The sequence below is a fragment of the Cupressus sempervirens genome, chromosome 7 (genome assembly GCF_028749045.1).
Source record: "Cupressus sempervirens isolate cs-2001-9-10 chromosome 7, ASM2874904v1, whole genome shotgun sequence".
Taxonomy (NCBI): Eukaryota; Viridiplantae; Streptophyta; class Pinopsida; order Cupressales; family Cupressaceae; genus Cupressus; species Cupressus sempervirens.
Window position 1 is genome coordinate 762310049 of NC_143124.1, and position 27144 is coordinate 762337192.

The 27144-nt window shown below is 36.3% G+C and overlaps 1 protein-coding gene across 1 annotated transcript; it reads left to right on the forward strand.

The window, feature by feature from the left end:
* Positions 1–938: 938 nt before the first annotated feature.
* LOC149549524 ((S)-canadine synthase CYP719A21-like) lies at positions 939–27144 on the forward strand. Its single transcript, XM_089794331.1, has 3 exons — positions 939–1253; positions 25742–25801; positions 25948–27144. The coding sequence occupies exons 1-3, from the start codon at positions 939–941 to the stop codon at positions 27142–27144; spliced, it is 1572 nt and encodes a 523-aa protein (XP_089650457.1).

The following is a 27144-nucleotide window of genomic DNA, read 5'->3' on the forward strand; positions in this document are numbered from 1 at the left end:
AGGAGACCAATTGAATAACACCAAGAATAGAAAATTACACTTGTATATTATTCCATAGGCCAAAGATAGATACAGTATGCAGACCACTAATTTCAACAATACATCAATGAGAGGAAAAAAGCTACACATACATGTTGATGGCTGAAAGAGATGATACAGGATGTTTTATCTAGCTCAGAGACAAAGGGATTTTTACATTGCAAGTCTCCAAAGAGCAGCAGAGAAAATTAGGAAGAGTCGACGCTAAGAACAGATCACCAAATTGCCTTTATAGATTAGGCATAACTGAAGCTTTCTACATTACATTCACTTCTCACCTATTGGCATTAACTTTCCATCCTGAGAATCCAATCAAAGATCTGATTGAACATGGCTTGCATACCAAGAAATATGATATCCCTTTGAGAAACAGCCTGGAGAAGATAGGAACAGCGCCACAACATTCCCTGACATGGTAGATGGATCGACCGAATGGTTGGAGTGTCTTCCTGCGCTTGGCATTCATTTCGAGTTGGTAGCAATAATCCCACTATCAGATTGTGGCAAAACCTAGATTTCTCATCATTCATGATTTGTGCGCCCATCAGAATTGATCAGTCAAACAGGCTCGACGAGCCAACTGGGCCATGCAGGCCAATCACACCTTCGATCTCGCCACCCTGGCAGTCTCTTACGTTTGACTGTGCGCTTACCACCCTTTTCGTGCGACTGGGCGCTATGTCGCAATCGAAAAAGACTTTGAAGATCTCGATAGCGCCATAGTGCCTAAGGGTTTCATCCTGACTGCGCCACCTTTCATTATCTTGCTGTAACTTTACGTTAACCGCCACGTTGACTGTGATGATTGCAATGACCACAAACCGCCAACCATCTTACTCACTGTGCTTCCAAATCTAGGCCCACGAGGACATGTAGCGCACGGGCGCTAACTTGCTATCATGGCGAGAAAGCGCCCATCGCTGATCTCCGTAGATCTAACGGTCACAAAACTTGACCTCTCGCGACCCTCCTTCTCTATTTATTCACCGAGCTTGCTAATACATTGTGTCTCCTTATTGGTTTGTTGGTTACTTAAATCTGCCTACACTGGCGGCATGAAATGTGGCCCGCCAGGACACATGGCACACGGGCGCTATGTCGTTGACGTTAACTCCCGGGCAGTTCTCGATAGTGAGACAGAACCAGTCGTAGATCCTTGCGGATCTTATGATCGTGAAGACTCGCCATTCATTCTGAGACTACTGGGCCCACTGGTACATTGTGCACTGACCCATACACATGGCACCTCCCTGCTTGGTTCGATGAAACACTAGCTAGAAACTCAAGACCTGATCCGCAGAGCAACCACGTGTCAGCTAGGTGCCATGTCGCTATGCAGAAATCAAGACCAAATTCCCATAGTGCCATAGCACCCACTGACAGCGTGCCCTGAGATTTACACATGTCCCCATCCAATTCGCTATCCTGATGTCGGGTTGACAAATTGCGCTACAGAGTACCGACGGGACCCATCTGCCTGATCATTCTTCGCCACGATGAACCTTCCACTTGGGCGCTATGTCGCCATCAAAAAATGCATTGGTTTTCTATTGGCACCATGGCTCCTTGCCATTTTTTGAAACCTCCAGGCCGTGAAAGTTTTGACCTGCCGTACTCTACGATCTGCGACCGAACCCATCCCACTCGGCCCCATGTCTGCAACTGCACCACACTCTAGATGACACCTAGCAATCCTTGGTGAAATTTGGTCCTGTCGATCCATGTGGTGGATGGTCGCTAAGTTATCATAATAAAATCTGTGCATCTCCGCCATAATGAGATGGCGCCATCCATTGATGCGACCCAATCCGACAATCGTGAGGACTCATCGTACCTCATGCTTCCGCCCTCCATGTCAATACACCTGGCATCACCTTGAGACATGGCCCCACCTGACATGCGTCACCAGGGCACGATGTCGCTGTGATAACCCTCGCACAACTCCTCCATAGCGCAATGGTGCTTACCGTTGATCCGAGCTGATCCGACGGTGGTGATTGTAAGCCCTGACTGTGTTAGTCGTGCCGACAGGAACTCTGACCTAGCACATGTGGTTCCTTCTGATTTGTTGCCACAACACCTGATTTTGTTGGTCGTTGAAACTTGCCGCCGTGACTATTTCCGCAAGGCGCTATGTCGCTATAAAGATTTTCCAGCCGATATGCGATAGCGACATAGCGCCAAGGGTGTCAAGAACCTTTTCCAACCCGCTGAACGCCGGACCCACCCCTGTAACGTGTCGTCAGGGCATCATCGTGCTATAATAAATATCGTGCATTTCCCTTATAGTGCGATGGCACCAACCATCGGTATCGCTTAGATTTGATGGCCAGAAACTTGCAGGTCGAAACATTAAAATACTAATTCGAGACTAACCGTTGCACGAGCCACGCTTTCAAATTTAAATTCTTGGTGGTAAAACCAAAGGTAACAATTACTCCAACATTTTTTTTATGTATGACCTATCTTGCCACAGTGATTGCAAGTGAGTCTTTGATTCCCTTGAGCATCTTGTTTGGAGGATTCACCTTCTTCCTTGTATCCAAGATTGGCTTTACCTTTTTTCTATGAAGATTTTGCTCATGTTGTTGATTCAACTGATTCATGTCTGTTTGAGATTTCATCATTGTTTCATTGACTTTCCTTTTAGTGATCAAATCATTTTCAAAACTTTCATTGATTTGTCTCTCAGATCTCAAATCACTCTATAATCTTGCATTGATTTGTCTTTCAGTGATTAAATCATTTATTAAACTTTCATTCTCAGATCTTAGATTCATAACTTCTTCATTTCAATTAGATAGTTGACCTACAAGATTTTCATGCTGAAGGAATTGATTATTTCTTACCTCTAGGTCTTCATTTGCCTTGTTTCTCTGTTCCAAAACATCACATAGCTTGATTGATTGGATTTCTTGTTCTCTTTTAAGCTTCCTTACTTCTTCCTGCAGAGAACCATTCTTTGCTAGGAGTTTGTTGATTGCTTCATTAGCTTCATTTGAACTGCTTGATGGTAAAAGGTCTTCAATCTTTTCTTCAACATACTGATGATCATTCATTTGTCTTGCAAGTTCCTTCCTTCCTTTTAGAGATTGAGAAAGATACTACTTTGCTTCATTAGCTTCATTTGAACTGCTTGATGGTAAAAGGTCTTCAATCTTTTCTTCAACATACTGATGATCATTCATTTGTCTTGCAAGTTCCTTCCTTCCTTTTAGAGATTGAGAAAGATACTACTTTGCTTCCTTGAGTTGATCCATGGCCATTTCCAGATCTAGCTTTTCATTTTCAATAGATTTGTCAAGTCTAAATATCTCCATTGTCTTTGATCTTTGCTCAAGCTATCAAACTTTATCCTGAGAACCACAAAGCCCTGATACCAATTGTTGGAAATATTCAGGACAAGATATGTTACTAAGAGGGGAGGGGTGAATCAGTAACTTATAAAACTTTTAACCAATTCAACATTTTAACCATTCACCATTCATTCTTCTAATCTATTGCATAACTAAAAGAACAAACATTCATTGCACATGTACACAGAGATTTGGTGACCCAGAAACCTTCCAAATAGAAAGTAAAACTGGGGTGGGGATGATGCCCACAAAATTTCAATACTGCAGTATAAAGTTGGCCTGTTAAGGCTCACAATGATCACTTCTGGTGATCAACCCTGTTAGGAGTAAGTAGGACTGCTAGATCCACCTTGTTAGAAGAATTACAAACATATAGTGAGTATGCACTCTGTTAGGAGATTTAAAAAAAGACTGTTAGGTCCACCCCATTAAAGGATTTATGAACTGATTCACCTATTAGGATGAAGCAGTGGATCTACTTACAACTATTTGCTTATAAGATCCTTGTCGCATTGATCACCTGATGTGATAGATATAACTTTTTTGCTCCTATGTTGACCTTGTTGTATTCCCTTTTATTCTGCTTCTGATTCGCTTTCACTTTTCTCAAAATATATCAATACCTTCTTCATATGAGAACATCACTCTCTTTTATACACACCATACCATACTACAAATGATATCATACATTACATATATACCATTCCAATACTTACAACTACAAGGTCAGCCAAAACATAAGTGAACCAAACATTACTAATTTGGCCAGATAGTAGAAAACTCAGGTTCCTCAAGCTGACTCGATGACCTTCTGATACTCGGCATCTACTAAATTACTCGACATCATCATGCACTCGGTAGAAGTAGAGGATCGATTCATACTAGCCACACAATACTACTTGGAACTCGGTAACCATTGATGACTCAGTAGATATAGTGTCACTCAATAGAAGCTAACTTCTTTATTTACCTTATTGTTCTTGGTTAAAAATGAGTCCTTCATTTACCTTGATTTGCTCGGTGAACACTGAGTTCTTCATTTACCTTGCTTTTCTCGGTGAACACTGAGTTCTTCATTTACCTTGCTTTGCTCGGTGAACACTGAGTTCTTTATTTAGCTTGCTTTGCTTAGTGAACACTGAATTCTTCATTTACCTTGCTTTGGTCAGTGAACACTGAGTTCTTCATTTACCTTTCTTTTCTCGATGAACACTGAGTTCTTCATTTACCTTGCTTTGCTCGGTGAACACTATTTACCTGCTAAACTTATAAGGTAACCACTGAATGCTTGGTATACACTATAGACTAAGTGATGAGCTTGGTAAGCATTCAGAATCAAATAAGTGTTTGCACTAATGACAAATATATCATAATTCCAACACCAAGAACTCTATGAGTGGACTCAATATCTAACCATATTCACATACTATGAAGATACCAAGTGCACCATGCAAATGTCAAAGGTGCTTCTGCAACAATAGGGCCTAAGACAAATCTCCAACATCTACAAACACTAAATAAATATATATATCAATATAAATAACTCCCACTCAACCACGGTAGCAAGTCACCTATGGCATCATAAAATTGATCTCCTATATGAAGATCATCTAGGTCTACACTCACACAACCAAAGTGTCAGTACCAAGTCAAACTAAGATCTCCAAACCCAAGAAGGTACGAGCCAAACTAGGAACTAATCCTACACTATCATTTCATCATTGTCACAAGCTACCACTAAATTGTGTATCAAAGCTATCCATGAGATCATGATGAAAAATCATAATCTAAGATGAGAATCAACTAAAGCATCAAACCATCAAAGAACTCAAAGTGCATGCATTATGAACCCCTCAAAATAAACCACATAACCATGATCCTAAAGCAAGAAGATATAAAACCATAACCAAATCAAGAATCTAAACCAATGACCATCAAGGATGTAGTTGTATATCCAATCATGTGATGCCAAAATCCATGTTACTGTGATGACATCCCTGAATTGAGCATCTAACTCTCAAAGTGTCTGACCTGTTAGCATAAAATAGTCAAGCACAATCCTCTAGCATGACTATACCTGGTAACAATATCTCACCCCTTCTATATGAAGAAAAAATTAGTAAATCATGTGACTTAGCACATAGACAACCCAAATCCAAGCCACCAATCTAAATATGCATCAATAATGAAAGATCAATGGAAGACAACCCATAACCAAGCTATAAATGCAACCTTTAAGTATAGAATGTCATCAAATTATAATGTTACCATAGTCACTATATACTATAAATTGTTTTGATCAATATATCATCAAATAAATCATGTCAAACTTACATAAAATCTAAATGAATGTGTAGAGCTCTTCAAGAGCTTTCTGTTGAATACTTTAAGTCCAAAATCTGACTTTGTATGCCCAAGCTATGCCCTAATCTATGCTCAAAATAAACAACATCTGAATTTTGGGCTCTTAAAACCTAACAAAATATCAAAATCATAGAACCAAATGTAGGCCAAGTTGTAGTTCTCTGAATTAGCCTTCTAATGCCTATAAAAAGTCTGAAATCTAATATCCTAAGAGAAAGTCATGGCTATTTTACTAAGACAATTTTTTACCATTTTCACTACAATTTTTTTTGTGATGAAAATTCTGAAGGGATTAAATTTGACAACCATTATGGGCTAAAACTAAAAAACTCTTTTATTTCCTCTGAACATGGCCAAACTAGTACATATTATATATTGAAATATATGGAAATGTAAACCCAGATCCAATGGTGAGGTTTGTTTTTACTGAGGAGGTCATTTCTGCAAGCTATCCCCTAAAATCCTCATTTAAATAAAACATCCAAAAAACCCTTTTGTCCAACAATTTCACATGCGAAAAATCTACCAATATCCCATCATAATAGCACATCAAAAACTCTCAGATCTACAATAAATAACTCATATAACTTGCCCTTCCCTTTTAACCTCTCATGCATTCCCATGGATTCAATCTAGGGTTACAACACCAAAACCATATCTCTGATACCACTTGCAAGGAAACTTTCAACAAAGAATCTATCCATTTCCACATAACCCATAATAGATCTGAAATAAACACAAAATTAAAATCCAAATGCATTGGACATTGTTATAGGTCCAATCGTATATCCATAATGGCTAGTTGGAGGTGAGCCTCTATAAACAAAGGCATGGTGCATCATTCATTTATCAGATGGAATTTGGGATCAATCAGAGATCAACAAATTTAGGAAAGTAGTTCAACTATAGATTAGTAGAGAGATAGAGGAGCAATGAGTGCGAGAATTTGTTTTAGTCACTTTGTTTCCTAAGTCATATACTAAACTATTGGTTATTTATATTCATGAGCATGGAGCTCTTTTATAATAATGATGAGTAATTGGATTTAGCACTATCCATTCTTGGATTTAGTTTACAATGAACAAGTGGATAAGATTCAATGTCTAAAGACACAGATCACCTCCAAGAGTGGATTGTGCTAGATTTACTTAGTTGTCCTTATTAGAAAAGAGCTCCATGCTCATCAATACAAGTAACCAAAATTTTAGTATATGACTTAGGTAATTGATTGAGTAAGACCAATTTTTTCACTCATTGCTCCTCCATCACTCCAATACTCTATAGCCAAATTGCGTTCCTAAATTCACTAATCTCTATTTGATCATGAATTCCATATAATGAATGAATGATGCACTGTGCTTTCTTTTATAGTGGCTCACCTCCAACTAGTCATTATGGATATAGGGTAGGACCTATAATGGCACCCAATGCAACACTCCATGTTACATTAATGCTAGGCCCTCAATCACCTAGGTTAGTCTCCAAGGGAATAATCTTCAAGGATAAATAAAACCCCACTTGAATCTATAGTTGTACTTGATTCCATCACTAGCCTTAGCAATATCATACTCAGGCTCTGTGCTCAATGTACGGTCCTAAATTACATTAGAAAAATAATATTTCACCAATTCGGTTACTACAATATGGTAAACTAAGCCTCCAAGTTGGCCCAAAGTGAAGACCCCTTACATCCTCGCCCACTAAACTAGTGGCTACATCCTTAACGCTTGTAGAACTAGAAATATATTAGGAGGTCCAAACATGTATTATTTAGTTTGGTCTACCTAAGTTCTCTCTTGAGAGAAACTCCATGATTAATCATTGATGATGCTACAAAGTTTGACCACATTGCTAAGTAGCTAATTCATGACCTTTCCCATGAAACACAAATAAGAGTTCTTAAATGCCCCATTCTCCTCCCTCATGAGTTCTCATGGCTAACACTTGACTTACTTGGTGATCAGTATTGTCCACTACATTTTTTGGGCCCCTATTGGGAATGTTTCTCACAATTTTTCTTCATTAGGATGATGTCATCTTAGGTAAGAGACATCAAACATAGGATGAGCCTTCATGTGTAGTGGCAAGTTGACTTGGTATATCACATTTCCTATCTTTTGAACCACTTCAAAAGAAACATCTTAGCACCACACCAACAAAGCACTCAATCATTTAGGTCTCATAAAATGATTCTAGTCTATCCTTAATAATGCCTTGTCTCACACATTGAACTCAACTATTCTTCAATGTTTTTCTGCAAACTTCTTCATCTAATCCAAAGCCTGAGTCAAATGATATCATGCTAGATCAAATCTTTCATTCTAGGATTGAACAATTTCAGTAGTGTTTCTGTCGAGTCCCTACTTGTACAATATCTTTGAAAACATCATTGTTCAAATTTACCCAAGGGTAGACCCATAATAATGGGTTACTTATTGTTGGCTAAATGGACACTAAACTATGCATTTCAAAAGAAATTTTAGTTTGGAGTGCATATTACTATTTAAATGTTACAAATTTTAGATGAAGTAAATTAGAGCCCTTTTTCTTTTCTTCAATAGATTTTAAATATATTTTATATTTTGATTTGATATAATTCAATTTTTATTTCTCCCACAAAAATTGGTATGTTGCTGAAAAATTAATGCTTAAAGACTGACAGTATTTTTTATATGCATAACTTATTTTTCTAAAATATATATCAATGCATATCTTTTGATTTTGTTTTATAAGATCCATATCTAGATAATGGGATTTTTTTAATGTTTTTATCATTAATATTTTGTATTTTATGAATGTTTTAATTTGACCTAACTCTAATGTTAACATACCTTCTTTTTGAAGCATGTAACTTGTTTTGAATTTGTTTGATTTAAAATTTTATTTATTTTTATAGAAAGAAGATGCTAATATGGAGATTTTAAGATATTTTAAGAATTGTTATTCTCTTTTTAACTACTTTTCCATGAATGTCCAATTCAAGTGTTTATTTGGGATGTTAAAACTATATTTTTATCATGTCAAAAAATACGTACATAATGAACTCAAAATGTATCAAACATTTAACCACTCAAATCTTGTCCTGAGTACTTATGTGATGAAAATGGGTATGCCTTCATTTTTCAATTTGATCCCTCTAATTATGTCCAAAAGCCATGATTTCTTCATAGATTTGTTGGCCTTTGTAGTCTAGGATAAATTAAAAGGTTTTTTTTGAAAGTTGCTGATTATACTCAGTGGCTGATTGGTTTGCCTATGAAGAAATAAAGAAAGAAATGGAATACTGGAAGGAATATTTTGATAGATGCAAAAAGTGAAGTTGATCAAGAGAGGATCCAAGGAGATTAGGGTGTTATCCTAAGTTAATTATGGAAATAAATATTAGTTTGGGTGAAAGCCCTTACAATTATGGTAAATACAAATGGAACAAGTGGGTGATGTTAATTGTGTCAAATTGACATGCTTTGTGAGTTGTCTATTTCCTTTACCACTTTTATGGTATCAAGACAAAAACCAATAAAAAATAAAGAAGTTTTGAATAGAGCATCGATTGGATTGTGAAAGGGAAATAGATGATAGAATTTATGAGAATTATAAATGTTCAAGCTATAGAGATGGTGGGTGAAAGGCATAGGAAAGAACTAGGAGGTGAGGCAGACAAATGGAAGAAAACAACAAAACTTTGGGAGAAGCTTTCAAAAAGGGTGGAAATGCAAATTATATCACAAAGATTCATGGATACAACCCAACGATAACCAATATTATGGTAAATTCATGGAAGGATGGTGGGGTAAAAGTGGATGGGGTGTTGTATCACGTTACTATGGAAGTTATTTCTCCAGATGAGGGGTTAAAATTCTACAGAGACAAAAAGGTGTTTGTGAATGTAGTTAAGGACTTCACCAAGAATACAGAAGAGAAAAAGCAACTGGTGAAGACTGAGACCTACTATGAGATAGATTCAATTTAAAAACTCTGGAGGTATGTGCTCATGGCTATTATTGAATATATACATATACATATATATATATATATATATATATATATATATATATATATATATATATATATATATATATATACACTAGATTCGATAGGGTTAGAACTCATCACTTTGTTTTACTTGATCACTTTCATAATGGGTTTAAGGTTTCCTTTCCATTTTATTTGTATTCTTCTATGCACAAGAGCACTTTTGGACACAAAAAAAATCCTACTTCTAACTCAGCCTTGCATGAGGGTTTACTGCTCTTGATTTATGAGCATTTTAAGGCTCAATCTAGGAGTAAAACCTTGGCTCATGTTGGGTCAATCTTTGAGGGCATGGGGAGTTTTAAATTCTCCTCGAACTTGGAAGAAGTTCAAAGTATAAGTTCAAAGGAGGAGGAAGTTTTGTATTCATCCCGAAAGAAGGGAAGGGGTAAAGGTAAGGATACACCTACTCCATCAAAGGCATTGTGTATGAAAAGTCCCAAGGGCCTTGGGCCCAAAATTTTTTATCAAGGGGAAGAGGAATATAATGAAGAAGGTGAAGACATGGATAGAGATGAGGAGAATAAGTGAGAGGATGATGAAGATAGGGAGGAGCTAGTTGAAAACCCTAGAAAGAAATAGAGGAGGATGAAAGAGGAGGACATACGTGTAGAGGGGAAAACTATTTCTAGTCTAGAGATTTTGGTGCTTCCACCCTCTCTAAGTCTACCTCAGGAGCATGAAAAGGAGAAAATGGAGTAAGGAAGTGGTGAGGTGGTTATAAAAGATAAGCATCTAGCTTGGAAAAATTTCAATGTCAGAACTTCAAATATGGGGATTGTGAGAGAAGCCATGAATCCACAAGTCCTAGAAGAAAAAGAGGGAAAGGTCCAAATGGAGGATCTTATTGATTTGGTACTAGTGGTTATAACTGATGATGGGAGGGAAGTGGGAATGAACCTACTTAAAAATGGAAGAAATAGCATGATAGATAATATCATATCAATCAAATAGTTGTTTCATGAACTAGAAGAGGTAAAAGAAAGAATGGGATACCTGGAAAGCTAGGGGAAGAAATTTGAGTGAGGGAACATGATAGATTAGTGGAAAGCTATCATGTTGGTTGAAAAAAGGATGAAATTTTTGGGGACTTACAACCATAATATGGCTAACCAAATGATATCTATTCTGAACTCTCTCAATGAAAACATTGTTACTCTTGCTAGAAAGTTGAAAGCTGTGGGTTTTCTAGAGGATAATGAGGAAAAGGAAAAAGATAAAGATAGGAAGGATGATGAAACCATCACAAACATATCCCATAGCCATTTGGATAGGACCTACTTGAAGAAATAGGAGCAAATAGTTGAGGAGTGTTAGAGAGAATTTGAAGTAGCAAAAACAATGCATGACCTTGAAAGGAAAGTGGAGGAGTAAGTTGAGGACTATCAATATCTATCTTTGGGCATTTTGGTTTATGTAGTTTTTTTGCTTGGCTTTTTTTCAGTCTTACAATCTGTCTTTTGGTTGGCTGTAGTACTATTTCTGGGCTTTTGTTGTTTTATTTACAACCCTATGATATATAACAATTTTGGGTTTCAAGATCCCTGTAAAAATTGTTTTTCTTATCAAAACTAATGCCAAATCTGATTTTGAGTTATCACTTATGATAGAAAAATTATACGCCTAAGATTACAATGTTAACTACTAATAGTTGCAAGAGGAATATGATAATAGTGTTGTACAAGGATGGAGATGAAAGTTGTTATTAGAATCAATCATAAATATTGTAGCACGACACTATAGCACCAAAAATAATTTTATTATCTAATTTAAGTACAAATAGAACTCTAGAATAAATCTCTCCTAATTTCCAAATTTAGTGAATATTTCACCACCTCAAATTTTTACAACACTAAAGAATTTATGCTCTCCAATGGCTAACTGAAATGAGAAACACTTTGTTTCTTCTCCCAAGTTTATATCAAATGCAATTGCCAATAATTGGATGCTTAACAATGAAGCTCTTACCTCTTTATTTTTTTCCTTCACCTTTCTAGAAGGAAATAACATATTATTTAATTGAACTCTCTAGAAGTTTCCTCCTTTCCAAGGCAATAATTAGTTGTACTTCTAGAAAATGCACTCTTTAGAAGCTTCCCCCTTTCTAATACAATAATTAGTTGTGTTTCTAGAAAATTAAATTAATTAAATGTAAAGTCACCTTTTAATTTTAATTTATTTAATGACATTATAAGAAATTAATTTGATCAATTTCTCCTTATTTCTCCACTTAGCCTTCAGAGAATGTAAAGGCTAAGAACTCCATTAAGAAGCTAAAAATATGGGGCCATTATAGTCCGCCCCTCCTAAGATCACTTATCAATTGACAAGTCCTTCCAGTTGATCAAATATAACCTCATAACTTGTCTGCTCAATTGTTTCTCCCTAACATCCAATATAGCCTTAGGTACCAAAATCAACTTAACCTCATCAACTAAGGGTAGTAGAATTGTAAAAGGGACCACACAATGTCCTAATGCCTTCTTGAGATGTGACACATGAAGAACATTATGGAACTTACTATTAGTTGGTAACATCAATTCATAAGCTACCTCACTCACACACCTAATGATTCTGAAGGGTCCATATTATCGTGACTTGAGCTTCCCTATACCATTCTTCTTTAGTGTAGAATGTCCAGCTATAGTATCAAGTAAACCATATATCCTACATAGAATGAATATTCAACTCTTTCCTGATCTACATATTACTTTTGTTGGATTTGTGCTCTCTGAATATTTTCCTTGAGAGCCCTCATGATGTCTTGATTTCCCTGCAAAAAATTACTCTACTATCACTCAACAATAAATCAAGAAAGTTGGGTGCCTCATAACCATACAAGACCATAAATGGTGTTATCTAAATAGAAAGATGGTAGGTAGTATTATAGTAGTATTCACGAATACATATCCACTTAACCCATCCCTTTTGCTACCCTACAATATAGTTCCTGATATATCCCTTCTTGGTTAGATCAGAAAGTGGTGTCGCATGTCATAAATATCCATTAACAAATCTGCATTAAAAACCACTTGAGCCCAAAATTTCTCTAAGTTGTATGAGACTCTCAAGTGTAGGCCACTCAATGCTTGTCTTGCCCTTGTCTAGATCCATGCATATACCCTGTGTACTAATGATGTGTCCTAAGTACAACAACTCTCTAGAGCCTAACTCACACTTGAATTCCTTGACAAGCAAGGTCTCTTTGCCAAGAATACCCAAACCTATATCAAGATGTAGAATATAATCCCTCCATAATTTGTTGTACACAAAAAACTAACACAAATTGCCTCAACTATTGTATGTCAAGATGATGAATATTTTTTTTTCACTCCTCATGTATTGGCATCAAAACACAATCTATCTCATGGAGCCATGCCATCCACAATACTATGTCAGCATCTCCCATGTTTAAAACATAACAATTTGCATTTAACTCAAAGTTATTTGAATGCATGGGAAGATCTAAAATCTTCCTCTCACAACTAAGAGTGTATCCATTTGTAACCTTTACTCTTATACCCTTAAAGATCTATGTTTGTATGTTGTGCCTTTCAACCAACCAACCATCAATGAAGTTATGTGTGGCTCCTATATAAAGCAAGGTAATGATCTTCTTCCCAAATAAAAAGTAACCTATCCTAAAGGATCCCTCATGTTGTATTTTAGTGAGATATGCTTCCTGTAGTTGAACAGACTCTTCTCGTTTAGCCCTTTCTTCCTCATGTTATGATCCTGCTAGCTCAAACCCTTCTTGATAAAATTTTTGATCTAAATTTCAAATTTAGAATTCTCATTATATGTCCACATAACACAGCCAATATTCCCCTCACACCTTAAAGGCCAATCATGGTTTTAATCATGCACCTATTTGCAATAAAAACTAAACTTCTTTCTACTCAAATCATTAAGTGTTTCTCTATCTAGAGGCATTCTTGATTCTGCCTTTGGATCTAAGTTTTTCTAAACTACCCAAATATAATCCTCAATTTTTTTGTGCATCATGTCATGATAACATAATGCTGCAATAATATCATCCTTATTCACCTTCAAATGATTCTCTGTGCTATGAGAAAGTTCATTTGCACATGAAGAACCGTCAAACTATTCTTGTTCCTTCCTGTTTTGAATCTTTACTAAATCATTTAATTGACTAGACTCATCAACTTCATTGTTATCATTAGATCTAGGTACCTTTTTAGATTCATTCTCTATTTGAAATAAGAGTCTTCTTATGTTATTCATCCTTTTTTTCCTTGTTGTGTTGAGGAGATTGACCTTTTCTTTGACTTCTTGAAGATGTTGTCTTGCATTGGCAGCCAACAATTTAGCATTTTTCACTTTTTGCAACCATTCATCATTCATTTCTTTAAACTTCTTTACCTCTTTGATGGTAAAGTATGTTAAAATAGCTCTTGTATAATTGATATCTTTTAGTTTATCAATGGATGTTATCATAGTGTCAACATTTTCATTATATGGAGAATGGTGGTGCATAACACAATTATTCTCAAACAAATTAGTAATGATATCATGTCATTGTAAAGTTTTACCTTTAGCATGTGTAATCAAAATACTAGAGGCTGCACCACTATATAGAGGATCAACTTTCATATCCACCTTAAGTGGCTCAATCAAACAACAAGGTCTTTGTAACTAGCCATTCCAAAGCAAGCTAGTTGACTGAAATGAATCTGAACTAGATGCATTATGTTGTGTTCTATCATCCATGTGCACATCAACATCCAATGCACTACTACTATGCCCTTCAATAGATAACTCAACTACATGTTCCTCTAGCTCACAATCTTGGATCTCCATACCAACAACTAAATTTTCAAACTCATTCTCTAAGGTTTGATTTGAAGAATTAGACTTATTAGTGCATGAATTTGCATCATACATTGTGTCATTATTACCCATTTCTTGAGTGCTACCAGGTGACATCTCAAGGATAGCATTTTGCCCTTGTTGATGCAAGGTTTCATAATTGATGTCATAAAAATTAGAAGTGTTTATGAAATCTCCATTCATTGTACTAGTATCTTGAGTGTCAACACCCATGGTCACTTCCATAATCTCTTGTGAAACATCTTGTAAGGACAATGTAGACAAATTATCACCCAAGGTTATTATACTATTTTCCTAATTCAAATTTACATTTCTATCAAATTCATCATACAAATTTTTACATACCTTATTGGAACAAGCAAACATAAAGTCATTCTCCTTTATAATGGTTCAAAGCTTCTTATGAATCCAAGACTGAGCTCTAACTTTCCCTCTTCCATCAAGCATAGGTAATGTGATACTGTTGGCTATATGCTTCAGATCTTTGTTTTGGTCTCTTGGACTTTGATCTTGCCGTGTCTTGTAATGCTCTCTCCTTTGACCTATAAATCTATCAAAGCTTAGGTGTTCCCAAACCTCTAGTGTCAATGATTCCCATTTAGCATTCGCTACAAAAAGATGTTCTACAAATGTTGCCTCTCCTTTAGCATTATCATATTCCTACTTATTTCTAAGAAAGGTAGGGCATGTAGGCCCTATTAATGGTTTGGGAGGAAGCTCTTTGTACAATACTCCTATCAGCATCTTGGACTTGGTGTTTTCTGATATGTGGACTCATCTTCTATATTGTTGTAGTAAGTTTTTGTAAAGCTTCAACTATCTATTGCTACTTTGCTTCCAAATGTCTAAAGAACTCCCACACTTCTCTTTCTTCATTGTCTCCACCATCTTTTCCTTTATTTCATGCCATCTCTTCTCCTTCCTTGTCACCTATTTCTTCTATGGGTATATTCTCAAACTAATTTTTCTCTTGTTCTGATCTCCTACGAGTGAAAACCCTAAGGTGACCTCACTTTTATGGCTGCATATGAAACTTCAACCCTCCAGGATGGCAGAATCAAAGCTCTAATACCACTATCATAACCCCAACTTGTTATAACTTTGTGAAACACCAAATCCTTCTCAGATTCAATTATTTGAAATTTCTTCAAACACTTTTCAAACATGTTCTAATACCAATGTAATATCCCTCACCCAAACTAACTAATTTTAGATCAAGGAATATTGTTGAACACTTGTATGTTGCCTTTCTCTTTTCATATTTGTTGTGTTTCAGATTGTTTGATATAGTTTGAATGATACTAATAAATTCAAAATGTTTACAAATGACATTACAATACCTCTTACAATAAAAAAACATGCAAGTTCAATACTTTTTAGTATTTTCAATGCATATATATAGAAACTAGATATGGAATGCAGCCAACTGAGATTTGGGCAAACAATTGGCATACAACTATTATGTTGATCATTTATGCTATTACATGGACTTTTCATCAAACAAATGGTATGAAACATTTATCTCCTTTATTAAATTCATTCCCATGCACAATGTTGGTATGAATTTTCCAAGGCAAGTGGCTTATAATAATGACTACAACAATGCCAAATCTAATTTTGAGTTATCAATTACAATAGAAAAATTATATGCCTAAGATTACATTGTCAACTACTAGTAGTTGTAAGAGGAAATAGATAATAGTGTTGTGCAAAGATGGAGATGAAAGTTGCAATCGAAATCAAGCATAAATATTGTAGCGTGGTACTGTAGTAGCCAACAATAGATGTATTCTCCAATTAAAGAACAAATATAACTCTCAAATAAGGCTCTCCTGAATGCCAAATTCAATGGATACTTCACCACCTCAAATGGTTGTAGCACTTAAGAATTGATGCTCTTCAATGGCTAACTAAAATTAGAAATGCCTTGTTTCTTTTCCCAAGTTTATATCAAATGTAATTGACAATAATTGGATGCTTAACAATGAAGCTCTTGCCTCTATTTATTATTTTCCTTCATCCTTCTAGAAGGAAATAAAATATTATTTAATTGCACTTTCTAGAAGCTTCCCCTTTTCCAATACATAATTAGTTGTGCTTCTAAAATATTAAATTAATTAAATATAGAGTCACCTTTTAATTTTAATTTATTTAATGACTTCATAAGAAATTAATTTAATCAATTTCTCCTTCTTTCTCCACTTAGCCTTTAGAGAATGTAAAGACTAAGAAATCCACTAAGAGGCTAAAAAGATGGGTACATTACAAAAAGCCTAATAAAGTTGTTCTTTGGAAGTTTTCCTAAAATGGAAAGAGCATGATATAAGCATTTTTAGTGTTGTAGATAGGAAAGAGAAAAAGCGTACTATTGGTATGATATGTTACTATTGGATTGGTCTTTTGTGTCCTAAAAGAGTTTGCATTGCAAGTGTGCTATGACCTTTTGTATTGAAGATAATACACTATGCAGGTTTAGGAGGGGTGGGGTTGTTTTACTAAAAGGTTTTTCCTTATTGGCATATCTTTGTGTCTATGTGTTTTCTTTCTCTATGTGTTTTCTGTATTCATGGTTGACTATAATATTATTGTTTGCATAATATCAAATCTAAAATTGTAAGGATTTAATAGGAATTTGCACAACACTTTCCTTCAGAGATTAGTGTAGGAAGTTTTTTCCACACCTAAGTTTCCTTACATGTGGTCTATGATAGTATAATAGTTCTCTAAATTCTTAGTGAGAATGATCAAGCCTTCAAAGATAGTATTATTTAGGAAAATAAAGTAAGTGTGTACTCAAATACATCGACAGTAATATTAAGGATGTGAGCACTATTGGTTGTGCATTTTATTAAGGTGAAAAAAATCCTTTCAAAATGAAGGAGAGTTTGACTTGAATACAAAGATAATCTAAGTTGATCAGGGATGATTCCTAGATCATCCATTAGGTAATATATATGAATGGTTTCAACTCACAGATAAAAATATATAGGTTGTAAAAATCAACCACAAGTAGACTCATTTCAGTCGATTAGTTCATAATTGTTCTTGTTGACTTTTCTATCATTTTATTAAAAAATTACTACTAGGGCTTGTTTACTTATTCTCTTATGTTAATGAAAGTCACATTTTATTAATGGTTTTAGTTTCTCTTCTGAACCTATTTTACTAGAACAAATTATATCAAAAAAATATATGGGAAATGATATCCTAGGAAAAACATACCAATCTAATGATCTCAAATCTTTCTAATCACATTGGAGAGCAAGAACATACCAAACTAATATCATTATCCTTAAATGAGAGCTATAGACTTATAGTTCTTATTTTGTTTTGTTGTGATTTTTAAAAATGAGATATTGAATTTTTTGCATGTGACCTTGGTTAATGATGAAAAAATGATTGAGTTTAATAATAAGTGGAAAAATATGGAATAGAGAAAATTAATAATAATATAAATATAGAATAAAGATATAAAGAGTAACGTGCATATTAAGTCTTCAAATACTTTATATGATAGAGGTGATGGGTTGCCTAGTCTAGAGGCATCTAAGACTTTCTAAGAGGGTGAATAGATATGCAATTAAGATTTTGTAAAAGATGGATATATGAAAACAAATGGCTTAGACTGAGAAAAGATGGGCGATAAATGTCTTACTATGAGGTTTGTTCTCCAATCAATTTGCTATAGCTTTTCACTATATACTCCATTTCTATAACATTAAATTAGGAAGTTACGATCCTTCATTACTCAAACTCCTTTAGATAAAGAATACATGTCTATCAAAGACTTTTCTATGACCTCAAAAATCTAATAGATAGAATATTATCTGAAAAATCCAGTTTTCTAAGCTGTTGTTCTAAACTGTAACGGTAGTATGATGTACTGCTGTTCAAACGTTGGCTGTCTTTCTCGCATTCAACAAACTTCTGCTTTTGACTGTAGAAGAATGACTGCTGAATTCGAACTCATAATTTCATTCTTCTATGATGTGCTGCGTGTTTGGAAACGGTAGCCTTAAATTCACAAGTCGTGGTGGGAATAGAATATGAAAGCAAACTTATTTCTGAATTCCCACTTTCCTTGGGCACGTTAGTTTGACATATGTTAGTAATGCAGGATATCCTTTTGCAATACATGTGCATCTGGTCCATTGACTACTTATTGTCTCTCTCTCACATTTACCATCATTGCCTACGCACAAAGAATACTTTTATAGTAATAAGAAATGATACCACGAATCACTATAATAATATATAAGACCAGGCAACTTCCGTTTTACTTCTAAACTCCTTTTTTTGGGAAGGTTTAGATAGCGAGTTCGTATATAATTTTTTCTTTATAACAGAGGATTTTTGAATTCACACGAGGTACAATTCTTGCCTTATTTCTTATGATATTCTCGTATTGCAGTCAACAAGACATAATTTTCATGTAAAACCATTCACCAATAGACCAAATAGATAATCTAAGTCAAATAAAAACAACTAGTGACCAATGAAAAATGAAAATCAACAATGAACTTCCGGCAGAATCATGTTGGAATATTAAATGCAAGAGGACATTTGCCCCTGGAGCCAAACGACCACCTACCTCTTTGACGGCTTGCAAAATGATCAAAAGAATTTATTGCGTGGTACATGAGATTTTGAAATCAGGAAAGAAGGGGAAATGTGTATGACAAATAGGAATGGTTTTTCATTCAATATGTGATTTAGTAGATCAGAAGTTTAGCAAAGGGTTGCAGAGCAGAGGAAGAAGAAAGAAGTTGATTGGTAGATCAGTCGTTGCACAGATAGAAGGGAGTTTGTGTTGTGTTTTCAGTTGCGCATGTTTCCTCTATTCATTCTGTAAGTTCGCTATTGTTGGGTTTGTCCTATTGAAGTAGTGATTGCTCCAAGCACCATTGTATGCAACCATTAGAGCTACAAGTTTAAAGTTCATTGAAGTTTGAAGTATTGAAGTTGTTTAAAGTTTTAGGGTTATTTTAAGGTTTTCTGGTTGAAGCTGAATGCTCCCAGATTTTATAATTTTTTTAATCTCAGTTGAATAGAAAGCAAGCAGGCATACTTGAATCCATTGATTCTTCTTCTATTCATTGCATTTGACAAGTTTGTTTGAAAACTTCATATTTTGCCTCTCTGGTTAAAATGGCAAAAATATTAAGTATATGAAACAGAACACTTGGCATCCTCTTCTATCATGTATCACTTTCTAGTGATTGCCGAGTATTGCCTTTGAGTGCCGAGCTTACTCAGCTTCCTCTTGTGCCAAGCTAACTCGGCACCTCCTGCCTCTCACTCAGCACCTTCAAGTGCCGAGAAAATTGCCACTCGGCTCCTTAAGGTGCCGAGCAAAACTTGTTGAGAAACATTTGTCTCAACCTTGCAATCCTTTCTTGAAAAATTCCAGAATTTGTTTGTGGAAGTTTTCCACTTGTTTATGCATTGGAAAATTGTTAGTGAGTTGTTAAAATGAGTCTTGTCCATAGTGGAATATAGCTAGGTCATTCTTAGAGCTTTGATGACTCATTTTGTGACTTTTATGGGGGTCTAGACTAAGAGACAAAATTGTGAATGGGATTACTATTTTAACCTGGTTGTTTTTCCATATTGGAAATGTAAATTTCAAAAATGGGTAACATGTGGCATGGTAGTTTTGTCCATGGTTTTGTAAAACCATAAGTGGTTTCCAGGTTGTAAAATCACTATAAAAGGAGGGCTTGGGGAGGTGTTTGTGTAATTGAGTTTAGTTTGCAAGACTGGTGCTAGAAGGAGTCTCTCCAAGTTTGAGTTGTGGTGATGCGCTCCTATAAGAACTTGCATTGCAAGTGTATTGTAATCATCTTGGTTTGATAATACATTGTGCGAGTTTTGGAGGGTGGGGTTTTTCTCCTGGAAGGGTTTCCCCATGGTAATCACTATGTTGTGTGTTCTTTGTTATTTTGATTATGTTATTATGCATTTCTTGAGATCTTTACAATAGTTACTTTGATTTGCATGATCGTCCTCTCAAAGATTAGCGTAGGAAGCGATTTTGCGCACCTTTGCTTCCTTACAAGTGGTATCAGAGCCTAGCCAATTTTGGTTCTATTTGTTGAGTAGAGGGTTTTTTGAGCTAATCAAGGTTTGAGTGGGAGCTTATGCAGAGCATTTCATTTCTATATTGTAGTATTAGAAAGATGGCAAGCATGTCAGGGAGAATTGATGTTGAAAAATTTTCCAGCACAAACTTTGAGATGTGGAAGCTGAAGATGGAAGATTTGTTGACTAATCGGGATCTATGGGATGCAATTGATGAGAACAAGCCGAGGCCCACAGATCCAACATTAGCTACACAATATGATGTGAATGATAGAAAAGCTAAAGGTCTCATAAGATTGTGTCTTGCAAACTCGATTCTGATTAATGTCCATGAAGAACCTACTGCGAAGAAGCTTTGGAAAAAGCTTAGTGAGATCTATCAAGAGAAATCACTTGTGAATAAGATTTTCTTGATGAAGAAGTTATATTCCTTGAGAATGGAAGAAGGTGGACAAATTTCTAAGCATCTGAAAAGGTTTAATATGTTGGTGACTCAGTTGACCTCAGTAGGGGTGCCAATGGATGAAGAAGAAAGGTGTCAAATCTTGTTATGTTCATTGCCAGACTCATGGGATGGTCTTGTGATGGCTATAGGGAGCACTTCAGTTGTCTTGAAGATGGAGGACATTGTTGGTTCTCTACTTTCTAAGGAGATGAGAAGAAAGGTCTCTCTAAATGCCAAAGAGGCTTTGAGTGTTTGCGGAAGACCAAAAGAAAGAGGCAAGAACAAAAAGCAACATGGCCATTCTAAGTCCAAAAATAAGGGGAGATCAAAATACCCTAGAAAGTCCAAGGCAATCTATTGGAATTGCGGCAAACCTGGACACTTCCGAAAGGACTGCAAAGAAGAGAAGAAAAAGAAGAAGAAGAAGAAGAAGCAATATTCTAATTCTGAGTCCGAGAAGGAAGATGGAGATACTTTCATTGCAGCCTTGGCCACTCATGCAGGTAAAAATGCATGGTTAATAGATCTTTCCACATGACTCCTAATAGGAACTAGTTTAGTAAGTATGAAAATTTTGATGGTGGTAAGGTGTATTTGGGTGATAATTTAGTACTTGATATTGTTGGTCATGAAAGTATTCATGTGAAATTTTGTGATGGTAGAATTAGAATATTTGATGGTGTCTTGCATATCCCTGGACTAGCAAGGAATTTGTTATCTGTTAGTAAGCTAATAGATGCGGGTGTGCATGTATAGTTTTCTAAAGCAGGTGTAAAAATGGTGAGAGGTGCTATGGTAATAGCAAGAGGAAGTAGATTGGGTACATTGTACCAACTTGATGCATGCATAGTTGAGTGCAATAGTACTTCTGATAAGATTGTGGAAAAGACTACTCAGTTAGAGAAGGAGAGAGTTTCTCTCTCAACAGATGGTCATGGTTTTTGGGTACCCAAGGGTGCTCTGTCTACCGAATCAAAGTTGCCTACAAAGAAGACTATGTTATGGCACCAGAGACTCGGCCACATAGGTGAGAAGGGTCTATGGACCTTGAAAAATAAGAACCTTGTTGATGGGTTGAATGAATGCAATCTTGAGTTTGATTTTTGTGAGCACTGTATCTATGGTAAACAAAATCGCATTCAATTTTACTTGAGTTCTCATAAGTCTTCATGTATTTTGGATCTAATTAATTCGAATATATTTGGTCTAGTTGATGTTCCTTCTATTGGTAGATCAGTTAATTATGTTTCTTTCATTGATGATTTCAGTAGAAGAACATGGGTTTATTTCCTTAGGAGTAAAGCTGAAGTTTTCAATCGTTTCAAAGAATTTAAAGCAATGGTCAAATTGCAAATTGGAAAGAAAATAAAATGCTTGAGAACTGATAATGGTGGTGAATTTTTCTGCAATATTTTTGACACATTTTGTAAAGATTGTGGTATTAAAAGAGAGAAGAAAACTCCGTATTCTCCACAACAGAATGGAGTTGCAGAATTAATGAACAAGACCTTGATGGAGAAGGCTAGGAGTATGCTGAGTGGTGCTGGACTAGAACAAAAGTTCTGGGATAAAGATGTAGCCACTGCCTGCTACTTGATAAATAGGTCTCCTACATCAGCTCTTGTTGATAAGACGCCAATAGAAGTGTGGTCAGGCCACAAGCCTTCACTTAGACATCTAAGAGTGTTTGGTTGTGAGGCATATGCTCATGTGCCAAAGGAGAAGCAAACAAAATTGGACAACAAAGCTGTCAAATGTGTCTTCATCGGATATAGTTATGGTGTGAAAGGATACAAGCTTTGGGATCCTATTGCACAAAAGGTATTTTATTCTAGAAGTGTTATTTTTAGAGAAACTAAGCCTTCTTCTATTACAGTGCAGCTAGAACAAATTAAAGAAAAGAAAGATGTAATTCAAATTCCTGCTACACCTGAGAAAGTTGAATCAAGACCCTTAGAAAGATGAGATGTTGAAGAGAGCTCTACAAGTTCTGAATCATCAGAGGAAGAGGGAGAACCTAATCATGAACCTGAACCTCCTGAACCTGAACCAGATCTTGTTCGAAGATCTACTAGACAAAGGAAACCACCTGAAAGGTATGGGTATTCTCTTGATGATTGGAGGTGCATATTTGCATTGAATGTTAACATTGATGAACCGAGATCTGTAGAAGAGGCTCTTGGTATGAATGATTCAGAGTCTTGGAAAATAGCCATGGATGAAGAAATGGCAGCTCTTAAGAGGAATCAAACGTGGGACCTTGTACCATTGCTTGAAGGACGGAAGCTTGTTGGTTGTAAATGGGTGTTCAAAAAGAATATGGGTTCAGATGGAAGCATTGAGAAGTATAAAGCACATTTGGTTGCAAAAGGTTACTCTCAAGTTGAGGGAGTAGATTATGGTGAGATTTTTTCTCCAGTAGCCAAAATGACATCCATTAGATTTTTGCTTTCTATTGCAATAGCTTATGATCTAGAAATCAAGCAAATGGATGTGAAAACAGCTTTCCTTCATGGAGATTTGGAGGAAGAAATTTACATGTCACAACCAGAGCACTATGTGGTGAAAGGTAAAAGTCATTTGGTTTGTAAATTGAAGAAATCTTTGTATGGTTTAAAACAGAGTCCTAGGATGCGGTACCAGAAGTTTGATACATATGTGTTGAGTTTGGGATTTTTGCGATCTAAATCTGATCATTGTATATATTTCAAATCTGATGGTGATGGTTTTCTGGTTATTGCCTTGTATGTCGATGACATGTTGTTTATTGGCAAAGGAAAAGGTTTGATTGCAAAGTTAAAATTTCAACTCTCAATAGAGTTTGAAATGAAAGATCTTGGTGCAGTTAGGCACATTCTAGGAATGGAGATTATAAGAGATAGATGGAACAGAAAGATTTGGCTAGGCCAAAGTAAGTATGTTGGTACTATTTTGAAAAGATTCAATATGCAGGATTCAAGACCATTGAGTGTTCCAGTTACTATGCGAACAAAGCTTTCTAGCTCACAGTGTCCTACATCCCCATTGGAGATGGAAGAGATGAGTCGAGTACCTTATTAGAGTGCTATTGGAAGTTTGATGTATGCTATGGTTTGTACAAGACCAGACATTGCCCAAGCAATGGGAGTACTTTCCCATTATATGTCTAATCCAAGAAGAGCACATTGGGATGCAGTAAAAAGAGTTTTCAAATACTTGCAGGGTACCTCAGAGTACTCAATATGTTTTCATGGAACAGGAAGTGAGCATTCCTTGGATATTCGAGGCTATGTGGATTCAGACTAGGCTGGTGATGTTGATAGAAGAAGATCCACCAGTGCATATGTGTTTGCATTATTTGGTGGTGCAATCTGTTGGATGAGTAAGCGATAGGCTATGGTCGCTTTGTCCACTACTGAGGCAGAGTATATGGCAGCTACTCATGCCTACAAAGAAGCCATCTGGCTAAAGAGATTGTGTTCAGATATAGAGTTCAAACAGGGTGCAGTGACAATTTATAGTGATAGCCAGAGTGCAATTCGCCTAGCAAAGAACCCGACTTTTCATGCGAGGACCAAACACATTGATGTACAATATCATTTTGTGAGAGATATGGTCGAGGATGGCAAGATGAAGCTGGAAAAGGTAGAGACTTTGGCTAATGTTGTTGATGCATTAACTAAGCTCGTGAGCATAGAAAAATTTAGATGGTGTTCAAAGTCTATGGGCCTCTCGGCCCCTAGCAATTAAGTCCATGATATTTTGGATCCCCTGACTCTTGCAAGGTGTTCGACAAGTGGGAGAATGTTGAGAAACATGTGTCTCAACCTTGCAATACTTTCTTGAAAAATTCCAGAATTTGTTTGTGGAAGTTTTCCACTTGTTTATGCATTGGAAAATTGTTAGTGAGTTGTTAAAATGAGTCTTGTCCATAGTAGAATATAGCTAGGTCATTTTTAGAGCTTTGATGACTCATTTTGTGACTTTTATGGGGGTCTAGACTAAGAGACAAAATTGTGGATGGGATTACTATTTTAACCTGGTTGTTTTTCCATATTGAAAATGTAAATGTCAAAAATGGGTAACATGTGGCATGGTAGTTTTTCCCATGGTTTTGTAAAACCATAAGTGGTTTCTAGGTTGTAAAATCACTATAAAAGGAGGGCTTGGGGAGGTGTTTGTATAATTGAGTTTAGTTTGCAAGACTGGTGCTAGAAGGAGTCTCTCCAAGTTCAAGTTGTGGTGATGTGCTCCTGTAAGAACTTGCATTGCAAGTGTATTGTAATCATCTTAGTTTGATAATACATTGTGCGAGTTTTGGTAGGTGGGGTTTTTCTCCCGGAAGGGTTTCCCCACGGTAATCATTGTGTTGTGTGTTCTTTGTTATTTTGATTATGTTATTATGCATTTCTTGAGATCTTTGCAATAGTTACTTTGATTTGCATAATCGTCCTCTCAAAGATTAGCGTAGGAAGCGATTCTGTGCACCTTTGCTTCCTTACAAAAATGGCACTCAGCACCTTCATGTGCCGAACAGATTTTTAGATTTAGGTTTGTGAGTTTTTAATTGAATTTTATATTTCTCACAAATCAGACATCTCAGTCTATTTATATCTGCAATATATGTAAGAATAGCAACGACTATCACAGCTCTGTAAGTAGACCATTCATTTGTGATGGAAGAAATGCTGGCTTTTGTTAATTATCCTCGGGCATTGCATTTCCTTCATTCTTCCAATCTACAAGTGACTTTAATTTCCCTTTTCCTAGCTTTACTCATCTCCACATTTGTTGCCCTAGGCATTTCTGTTGCCATCAACTAAGGAGAAGAAATGGCCTCCATCTCCACCAAGTCTGCCATTAATTGGCAATTTACATCTGCTGAACAAGGGTGGAAACCTTCTTTCTACCATGATACAAATGGGCAAAACATATGGCCCTGTCGTGACAGTTTGGATGGGCACATTGCAACTTATAGTCCTCACCGGCCAAACTCCAATCTGGGAGGCCCTGGTTAATCAGGCCTCCAATTTCTCTGGTCGACCACCAATCTACTCAAGGAAATATGTTACTACCAATTTAAGGACTACGATTAGTTCTCCCTACAACGAACACTGGACTAAGCCCAGACGAATTCTGCACAACAATGTTCTCAGCCCCGCCCATGTTGCACTCCAGAGCTCTTCTCACCAGGCAAGTATGAGCAAACTCATCGCCAAATTAGAAATGGAAATCGAAGAGAAGAATGGTGTTGTGAGGCCCCTTCATGCATTGAGAATGATTGCTGTGAGTTTTATTGCCCCCTTATGCTTTGGCTTGGACTTTCACGACGATGAGTTCTTGTCCAAGCTGGAAGAATGCATTGCTAAAGATATTAGCCTTTTGTTTCTTGATTTGTTTCCTGCTGCTCGCTTCTATATTCCTTCATCAATCAGAACAGATACGAAGCTGAAGTTTTTGCGAGATGATGTTCTGCTTCTCATGTTACCTCTCATCCGATTTGCTCAAACTTATAGAGAATACTTCAAGCGAAGTGCTCCCAGCAGTTTCTTGAATTGTTTGCTGGAAGGCAAGGAAGAATCAGCTGAAGACAACTCAGAGTTATCAGACGAAGAAATAGCTTTCAACATGCATGAGCTATTTGTTCTCGCAGTAGACAGCACATCTACGGCCGTAGAATGGGCTCTGGCTTACCTCATATCAAATCCCCAAGTCCAAGAGAAGGCATATGAAGAAATAAGCCGCGCGGTGGGTAAAGGAAACTGTGGTCTGTTCATTTTAGAGGATTTGAAGAAATTTCCGTACATTCAGAGTGTGGTGAAGGAAACTCTAAGAAAAGAATCGATTGCGCCACTTGGGATTATTCACCAGACGGAGAACGAGTGTAAGTTGATGGGTATCACCATACCTGCAAAGTCATCCGTGCTTTTCAATCTCCACAGCGTGTCAAACGATCCTGAGTTGTGGAAAGAGCCCGAGGAGTTCAGGCCAGAGTGA